General features: G+C 35.7%; 2 protein-coding genes across 9 annotated transcripts in view; one reads left to right on the forward strand and one right to left on the reverse strand.

Moving 5' to 3' along the window:
• LOC111701899 (uncharacterized) overlaps positions 1-9,955 on the forward strand; it is a 102,201-nt gene that overhangs the window by 41,544 nt on the left and 50,702 nt on the right. For 7 of the 8 annotated variants that reach the window (XM_023473377.1, XM_023473380.1, XM_023473378.1 and 4 more), the window contains one exon: positions 7,840-7,896. The exons of the other annotated variant lie outside the window; for it this stretch is intronic. In XM_023473377.1, the coding sequence (XP_023329145.1) occupies positions 7,840-7,896 (57 nt within the window). The remainder of the gene's footprint in view (positions 1-7,839; positions 7,897-9,955) is intronic. 8 annotated transcript variants of the gene reach the window in all.
• On the reverse strand, positions 1,220-2,576 carry LOC111701902 (hemicentin-1). Its single transcript, XM_023473388.1, has one exon. The coding sequence runs from the start codon at positions 2,536-2,538 to the stop codon at positions 1,516-1,518; it is 1,023 nt and encodes a 340-aa protein (XP_023329156.1). The 5' UTR covers positions 2,539-2,576; the 3' UTR covers positions 1,220-1,515.

Below are 9,955 nucleotides of genomic sequence, written 5' to 3' on the forward strand. Positions count from 1 at the left end.
GGGGGGGGGGGGGAATCTCTGCGTGCACATTATTGCATTACATATAACAGTTGGCAATATCGTGTCATGATTATTTTCTTTCTTTGACACCCATTGAGCCTGTATGTTTTAAAATAGATTTTTTTTAAGATATGCAATATCCGGAATTTAAAGTTTCGAATACTGCGTGGTCAGATTATTTCTTAAACGACACATGTATATATCTTAAGTTGCATCTTACTTATAAAAACAAAAAATCTGCGAAATCTTGATATTTAGGAGTGTAGCCTTGCTTTTAGATTGTGAAAACGGAATGTCATTGGAAAAAACTTGAAAATTGGCAAAAACCGAAACTTTTTAAAAAGTTTAAGTTGTTGATTTTGCATATTTAAACCCTGACAATTCTTTTTATTACACCTAGAATGTCGCATCTCAAAATTTTCAGCCCACCACCCCCCAACAAAAACACCATATATGTTGCGCCCCTCTATAGCAATGGATGTAAATTTGTTGTATTGTTTTATAATTTGAGTTTTTGTTTAAATAACCTGCACGTAAAAGTGCTTCTAAATTTTTTTTTGAATGAAAGTTGAAGCTTAATACTTTTTAAAATCCTTTAAATAAATCCGTTGTTAAATCTTCAGATAAATTTAGGGATACTCAATTCCCTTAGAAATAGATTTAAAGTTTAATTTATTCACTCAGTCATAATCCGTATTAAAATTAGGATTTAAGGTGCCGTAGGTAATTATTTATACATATGGGGGGGGGGGGGCGAAATTAATCTTATCTGAGAAGGGTTAAAACTTAAATTTTCTCAAGGGGCGGACAAACAAACTAAGACATCATGCATTAAACCTTATACAAAAAATTAATCGACCAAACTAATTGAAACAAAACTAAGATTTTTGCTGTAGGGAACTTAAAATAAAACCATCATTACTTCTGAATTTGACACAAATCTTTTTTTTGTCCCATGGCTAGAATTTCGACTTTAAAAACTTCAGCCTTGAAAAAGGAAAACAAACAAATTGAAATATCTCCTAGCTTTTAAAAGTAAAGTATGGAAAGTACGAAAAGTAGAGAAAGGATGGGAAGTATGGAACGGAATCTAAATATTATTTAAGATCAGTTTGGGAGATAAGGAGGAGGGGGGGGGGTAAGATATTCATAATCTATAATCTGTATGCCTGAAGGCTCTCTGCTAACTAATCAATAATATAAAATTAATTATTTCTACATTGATAAATTTATTGATATGAGGTAGAGTACAATATATTGAATATTCTGCAGGACTCCTGGAGTGACTAGAATCTGATAAGGTCAGGAGATGCATTCCTGTCAGATTGTATTGAGGAGTATACCACGATTCCGGAGTGATTCAGCCACTACCCGGAGACAAAATGGTAGTACTTCAAAGCATACCCGGAGAAATGTAGGACTTAATCCGAAAATAACAAGTTTTTCGTGGATTTTTTTTATGTTCACAGCCAATTCACACTATTCACAGCTCTGCTAGGATTTTAAAGAAACATCCTACATTCGAATAAAGTTCAAAAGCAGAATTAAACTTGGAACCAGCAGGATCGATGAATGTGATGTGAGACGAGATTCTCCAGAAATCAACGAGATTTGACGGTCAACTCGTAGTACAACCTCCTCCTCTATCCTCAGCATGTGCTCGGCTATGGTGGTAACTGCCTCGTTGGCTCCAAGGCTGTTCTCTGCGACACATGTATAGTCTCCAGATCTATCTTTACAGTCGTGGAGTTGAATAGCGTGAAGGTACTCCAGGTTCCACATTGTAACATCTACTCCAGCCTGGAGGAGTCGACCCTGATGGAACCATTTAACAGAAGAACGAGGGGAGGAGTAGACAAGGCACTGGATCTGAATACTGCAGGACGGATCCATTTCTATTTCAGCTGGGAGTACTTCAACCACGGGGGCATGGAGTACATGTACTGTGAAGTTTTGTATATTTACTTCTCCTACTCCGTTGGAGGCATGGCACTGATATAATCCTCCGTTTTGCCAGGTTGTACTTTTCAGAGGGAGGTCAGCCTCTCCTTGACCGGAGGCTAGCACTTTTCCCTCCCGAACCCAGGATATTTCTGGGGCTGGAACTCCAGACCCAGAGCAGGTGAGGAGGACAGAGGTTCCAGTTTTAACAGTTATCACCTCGCCACCCGGTATTATTTTAGCTTTAGCCGGTTGAAGAACGACCAAAGACTTCTTGCTGACGACCAGCTCTCCGGTATCTAGTTCAGCTTGACAACTGTAATCTCCAGCATCTCCAGGTTGAACACTCTCTACAACCAGGTTTACTCCTTCAATACTTAGCCGAGTATCCTGACGGACCCGGAGAGATCCTGCAAACAGTATCCGTCGTCCTTGCTTCCAAACAATCACTATATGTGGTTCTACAATTAGATCACAGGGTATCTCAACAGGAGTGCCCTGCTCACCCTTTAGCACCTCTATAGCCTGTTCATTCTCCAATGTTCTCCCTGTTGTTCCAGAAATAAGAATCAAGACTACTAAACTTGTAGTAAACATTGTTTAGATTAATATTTAACGTCAGCCACTGACAAAGGTTTGAATTCAACTGAACTCTCCGTCAAATTTTCTCCTATTTGTAAGCTCGGTGCCGGGGTCCAATAGGAGAGGTGAAATATACCGGCCCGTCCCGCCCGGTCGGACATTCCCATCCAGTTCTCTCATCCAGCGATTAGTTATCGGTAGCAATACAGAATAATGAAAGGGTCCTTATCTAAATACAATCTTCCGACTTCACCGTCATTTGCAATTCAGCCAGAATTTGAGAAATGTCCGATGTTAAGATTAACATCGGCAGATGAGAATATGCCTGGGCCTGAACATATCTTGGTGTAGGAAAAAATTGACGTGGTTTACGCCCCCTCCATTAGCTTAGACTCAAGTTTAGAATATTACAGTTAGCAGACACTATCTTACAGGGTTTATGGCAGGGTTATTAAACTGAAAAAATCCTCTAAACAGGATGCACTAGAAAAATTTATGATGAAATGAAATGTTTTCCAAATATATTGCCAACTTATTAAATCACTCAAACGTGCGCATTTTTACAGAAAAATGGAAAGAAAAAAGTTGCAAAAAGATGATGAAACCCTGATGGGCTTAAAATGTATTTTGGTCTTATCCGTAGCAACTTGTCATTGGAATGTTATTCCTCTCAATCTATCATCATAAAAAAACATTATATGCTCTAAAAAAGTTGTTAAATGTGAGATTTGGTTTTCTAACTGATAAGATAAAGTCGCTTAAACTCTAAACACCGCTTGATAAAGTAGTGAAGTTAAGACAATGTAGGATTAAATTTCAGTTTCTGTTTCATTACATCTTTCAACTCTGGAGTTTTAGTTTAAACTTTGGGATCAGGTTTTTTTCTGTTTGTAATGAATATCTTCTTTTAGTAGATATCAGGTTTCAAGTTTTATGTCTTAGGTCTTAGGGCACTGCAAACTAAGATGTGCACGCTTTCACGCCGGTTGTATCTGGGTTGTGTTTTGGTTGTCATGGGTTGTGTTTTGGTTGTATCTGGGTTTTGTTTTGGTTGTATCTGGGTTGTGTTTTGGTTGTATCTGGGTTGCGTTTTGGTTGTATCTGGGTTGTGTTTTGGTTGTATCTGGGTTGTGTTTGGTTGTATCTGGGTTGTGTTTGGTTGTATCTGGGTTGTGTTTGGTTGTATCTGAGTTGTGTTTTGGTTGTATCTGGGTTGTGTCTGTGTTGTATCTGGGTTGTGTTTTGGTTGTATCTGGGTTGTGTTTTGGTTGTATCTGGGTTGTGTTTTGGTTGTATCTGGGTTGTGTTTGGTTGTATCTGGGTTGTGTTTGGTTGTATCTGGGTTGTGTTTTGGTTGTATCTGGGTTGTGTTTTGGTTGTATCTGGGTTGTGTTTGGTTGTATCTGGGTTGTGTTTTGGTTTTATCTGGTTTTTGTTTGGTTGTATCTGGGTTGTGTTTGGTTGTATCTGGGTTGTGTTTTGGTTGTATCTGGGTTGTGCTTTGGTTGTATATGGGGTGTATCCAGGTTATATCTATATTGTGTCTAGGTTGTATCAAGGTTGTATGTGGGTTGTATCTTGGTTTTTCTCTGGCTTGTATCTGGGTTGTGTTTAGGTTGTATCTGGGTTTCATCTAGGTTGTGTCTAGGCTGTAGCTGTGTTGTGTCTAGGCTGCATCTGTGTTGTACCTGGATTATATCTGGGTTATATCTGGGTTGTGTCTAGGTTGTATCTGAGTTGTGTCTAGGTTGTATCTGAGTTGTATCTAGGTTGTGTCTAGGTTGTATCTGGGTTGTATCTAGGTTGGATCTGGGTTGTATCTAGGTTGTATCCAGATTGTGTCTAGGTTTATCTGGGTTGTGCCTAGGCTGTGTCTGGGTTTTGCCTAGGCTGTATCTGAGTTGTGCCTAGGCTGTATCTGGGTTGTGTCAAGGTTATATCTGTGGTTTGTCTATGTTTTGCCTAGGCTGTATCTAGGACGTATTAAGCTATGTCTAAGTTGTGTCTATATCTAGGTTCTAGATAGAACTAAATGGGATTCTGTTTAGTTACTTATGTCTTATGATTTTATCTTCATGATATTGGTTTGTATCTTGCATCTAGTGGTTCCTGGAACCCAAACGTGGAGATTTTACTCCGAACCGAGGCCTACAATCTTTTAACCCCCCCTCCCTTCTCCTCCTCCTCCATTCGTCTTCAATTTTATTTCCTAGTTAACACTATTTTTACACTAAAGCAGAAGTAGTTGTACTACGCGTACGTTAAACTACTTATGAGTTTAATACAAGTCTACGTAACTTTTTATGGAATCTAGTCCTAGAACGTTGCTTTATAAAATTGGATGGGATCAGGAAAATGTGATAAAAAACTACTCTTCCACTCTTTGAATATTCAGTAATGCATCCCCCCTTTCCCCCCACACTCCCTAACCCCTGTAAAGGTTCGTTACTGCATTGTGTTTGCTAAAGCCATGTAGCAATTCTTAGAGACGTGTTCTGTGCATGCTAGGGGGGTTTTCAACACCTTTGAGTTTCTAGAACTTTAACTTTCAACACTTTTTGTAGAGGAGAGATACAACAAACCTCTATTGAGTCGGGCTCCCTGCAGTTTCAAACCAATCTAGGGTTGGCAAAACAAACCTTAAACCGATGTTCTTAGATCGCGTGTGTCCATTGAAATATATTTTAACAGAGATATTATTTTAGACAGTTCTAACAGTTTTTGGGTCTCCTGGATTAGTTTCTATAGATATCCTGCTGGGCTAGGATTGACAATATCAAACTCATCTTGCAAAACGGTTTTAAGAGACCAAACTTTTATCAATATTAAAGAACAAAATTTATTTGTTATTAACCCTTTTTTTGTTGCTGATAAATATTTAAGTTTGGTCGGTTGGTAATAAAGGTTTCTTTCCTCTTCTTATGTTCACTCACTGATCACAATGGTTAAGTCTATAGAAGATAGAGAACGTTTGTTTTCTTGTTAAAAAAGCTTCTGAGTAACCCCCCCCCCCCTCCCAGACACAGTGGTATTATCCTGGCAGTAAACTAGAAACCAAAAATAGAACTAACCACAATAGTTTAGTAGCCGACCAAATACTTAACATTGTACTTAACCCCCCCCCCCTCCCTCCCTCCCTCCCTCTCAGTTCCATGATGGGGGTTCTTTACAGATTCATTGGGTTTCCTTCATTCATAAACACACAAAGCGTATTTGTTGATGAATTTACCCTGAATAAATGAATCTCAACCCTGAATAAATAGAAAATATTTCAACAAATAAACACCGAGCTGCTACCGCCATACCCATTTTTTTATTGTGTGTCTGCACGCTCACCCTTAATTTTATTATGCATAGTTTATTCTGTACATCTCAAGTTTGATTTGAATTTTTTATAATTCAATGTTGTCGTTTTTTTGCAAATGTCAGCGTGTGGGTCGACTTTTATAGGGAAAGGAGCTAAACTCCTAATTTACGACCAGTTGCGGGTAAACGCCGGGAGTAACTTTGAGCAACCTATGAGACTCAATTTTTTATTTCGTATCCGCAAATGCTCTGAGGTCTCACTCTTAATTTTATTATGCATAGATTATAATTCTGTTCATTCCATAAAAGGCAAACTTGTAGATTATATAATTGAAAATATTTTTTTTTTAAATGTACAAAATTGTCAAATAGATTCTAGTACAACAGATAGCAACTGTTCACTCTCAGTACTGCTGTATTCTGACGTCACAAGTGTCAACTCAGTTTGCGTGTCCGACAAAATTATTAATAATAGTGATAATTTTAGAATACAATGCTTATTTTACAGTAAAATAAGTGAAATTTTATGTGTTCTTTATTTTCTGTTTTTACACTTCTCTATTTAATCTTGGAAAACATGTCAACTAATATGGGAAAAGTTCATTTTCCTTGTGACGTCGTGTATAATTGGTCTATTTCTCTGTTGCCACGTATTGTACTTGATAATCTATTTGAATAATGTTTCTAAAAATTGTGTTATTTCAGTTTGCAACTGCAATTTTTGCAAAATGGAGACGTTAATGTAATAAATATGCGCGCCTGAATGATTTTTCTGAACGTTTTATTAATGATTTGCTTCTTTTAAGCTGATATATTCTGTCAGAGAAAACTTTTTAATAGTCTTCTAAAAGTAAACGTGTAGACAAAAACATATTTTAAAACCCAAACTCTAAAAGTAAACGTGTAGACAAAAACATATTTTAAAACCCAAACTTAACCGGAATAAAATCTAAAATAAGAAAAACTTCTTAACACCAATTTTAATAATCTCCCCGTTATGTTTGCATAGATTTATAATTTTAAATTAAAAAATTCTTCAGACAATTAATTATCTTTCTTCTTATAGATTTAAATTAATTAGTAAATTGGACTAATTTAACTTGAAATGTAGCTTGTAGATGATAAATGTATCTCAAGTCACGTGGCTTACAATGATTTATATCCACTGACCATCTTTAATTTATTGGAAATATTGCTTTAATTAATCATTCTGAAACAATTTTGTCTTTGAACTTTTCAAGGCAATGCACTTTTCAAAGATATTCAGATATGGATCTTCAGGGGGGGGGAGGGCCTTAAAAATGTCAAATGTTTTATGAATTTTCTATAATATAATTTGGCATGTCTTAGCAGATTCATTTATAAACTTTGGGGTTTCTTTTAGTTTTGATGATGCGCAAAGGAATTGAGTCTTTGCCACAAACTCTGATTTTCAAACAAATAATCAATTGATCAAATAATCTCAGTTTGAAAGATCAACGGTTTGCACCATCAGGTTGCAAAGATATATCCACAGATGAAGAAAACTGAATTCCTGTGCAGCCTTTTTATTTAAAAAATAGCAAAGTATCCTACGTATAGTTTTCTAGACAAAATTTCGTTTTTAAGCTACCACGGGCCCACAGCCCAACTTAAAGTTAGAAGAGTATAGATAAAATTGTTAATTTACCCGCTGTTATTCTCAAGACAAACACTAAAATCCAATTTAACCGAACAATATCGGCCTTAAACCTACAAAGAAGATTTTATGCAGGAAACTAACTAATTGAAATACTTTTAATTACTTTCAATGGTTAGTTGGCCAGTTAGAAAGATAGACAAAATACAGGGGTGTCGTGTAATACTTATGAAAGTAAAGATGGGAGTGACGGGACCCTGAAAAGAATTTTGAATTTGAAGAAACTTTGAACCCTGAAATACGACAAATAGTCTAAATAGAGCCAAACTTTAATAAAAATAATAAAAAATAAAGTGGAACATGAAACAGCCCTGTTTTTCTCTCTTATCTAGATGGATGGATGGTAAGGATGAAAGACAAATTGTTCGTAAGCCACCAATTATACAAAGTTAAGTTTTCACCTTCAGGCTATTGGGTAAAAACACTAGAGCCGGGAGTTGAAGAGGATAGAAACCCAGCTTAAATTCAATATTTTGTACTTAAGTAGAGTAATTAATGATCTCGAGGTCGAAAACGATGCTTCTTGCTCAGACCTTGCGCCGGAAAATCTGGGATAATTATTGTGCCAACACAACTCAAAAAAGTGTGTTCTTTGAATCTAACCAATGTAAGGTGCAAATTTAATCAAGTCCTAAATATTACATGTTTTGATTTCTGATATTACCTTTTCACAACCTAATCTTTACTTCATTTCAATTAATCTTGACTTGAATTAAACCTTGACTTCTTCTCAAACTTTATGTTGATTTTATCATATCTTGACTTAATATTAAACCTTATTTTGGCTGATCATCAAAAAATTAATCTTGACTTAATCTTAACCCTGACTTCATATAATTCTTAACATTTATTTCACTAATAATGTTATCCTGACTTCATTTTTAACTTAATCTTGACTTCATATAAATCTAATCTTAACTTCGCTTTAAACCTTAGCCTGACTTCATCTTTAGTTTACTCTTCACTTCACTTCAAACCTTTTCCTGACTTCATCCGTAGTTCATTCTTGACACATAAATCTAATCTTAACAATTCCCTTCAAATCTTATCCTGACTTCATCTCAAAATTTATCTTGACTTCACATAAATCTTACCCTTGACTTCACTTCAAATCTTATCTGACTTTATCTATAACTTAATCCTAACTTCAAATAAGTCTTAACCTTGACTTCACTACAAACCTTATCCTCGACTGTATCCTTAATTTTAAACTTTTATCTTCACTGGATCACCCAATTTTATTATTTTTCAGGTATGGGTCTTTTCTTTCTAAAATAAAGGAATTGAGTCTTTGCCACAAACTCTGCTTTTTAAAACACTATCTCTTTGGATTCCAATGTCGTAGACCTTAGATATTCCAAACTATGAATTCTGTTGGATCAAATAATGTAAGTTTGAAATATCTAAGATTTGCGACATTGGGTTCCAAAGATATAGGGATTTTAAATTCAGAGTATGTGAGTTTGTGGCAAGGACTCGATTCCAATTTGTAATAAATTCAAGTAACGTTCGTAAATTGTGAAAAAGTATTCCTAAACTGCATTAATTTGAAGTTATTCCGAAGAAATTATAAGAATTATAATGAAATATCCATTAAATCTGTTTATTCAATGAATGCTCAGATCACTGATATATGAGGTATAAGATAATAAATGAGCTACTGCATGAATGGCCTAGTTTATTGTTTGATTATGATTAGGAAAGGGTGTATTTGTTTACTTGTTAACTGACTAAATAATTAGCACTGGACTAAGCCAGGGGTCAATACAACTCGTTAAATGCTTACTGTTTCCCTTCTACTGGCGTGAATATTAAATTTAGAAAAAGAAAATGAGAAGAAATAAACATGCACAGTTAACAAATACTTGGGAAGAAGATTTGCGTTTATTATTTAATACAAAAATGACATCATTAAAATTGTCCAGATTTTTCTGACTTTAACAACCAGCAAAACTTAGCAATGTTACAGCGATATATGTTATTAGTTCTAAAATCCATATTCTTGCCCCCCCTCCCCCCTATTTTCCCCCCAAAATTAAGACCAAAAAACAGGGTGACATAGCCCACGCAAACTTACAGATAACATGTTTTGGATCTTTGTTGTACTAAAAAGATCAAAAGCTAGGTCCCCCCTTGATTAAAAAAAAATATTCAAAGCCCTTTTAAAGCATTTCTGTTTCTGTTTAACATGAAATTTATTGAATTTTTTTTTTGTGCAAATCAGTTTTTCTTCCCTCTTCCTCTTTTTCCTTTTCCTTTCTTCCCAAAACTAGCAACTAAAAAAATCACTCTTCATCCTTTTTTTCTTTTTTTCCTTTCCTCTTCCCCCTTTTCCCTTTCCCCTTCCCTTCCCTTTCCCTTCCCTTTTCCCTTCCCTTTCCACTTCTTGTTTCCCTTCCATTTTTCCCTTCTTTCTTCCCCTTCCCTTTCCCGACTTTTTCTTCTTCA

Source organism: Eurytemora carolleeae, unplaced genomic scaffold, assembly GCF_000591075.1.
Source record: "Eurytemora carolleeae unplaced genomic scaffold, Eaff_2.0 scaffold397, whole genome shotgun sequence".
NCBI lineage: Eukaryota > Metazoa > Arthropoda > Copepoda > Calanoida > Temoridae > Eurytemora > Eurytemora carolleeae.

What these genes read in the sequence shown, in the direction of transcription:
- LOC111701902 (XM_023473388.1), bottom strand. Translation starts at nt 2,538, where the DNA reads ATGTTTACTACAAGTTTAGTAGTCTTGATTCTTATTTCTGGAACAACA.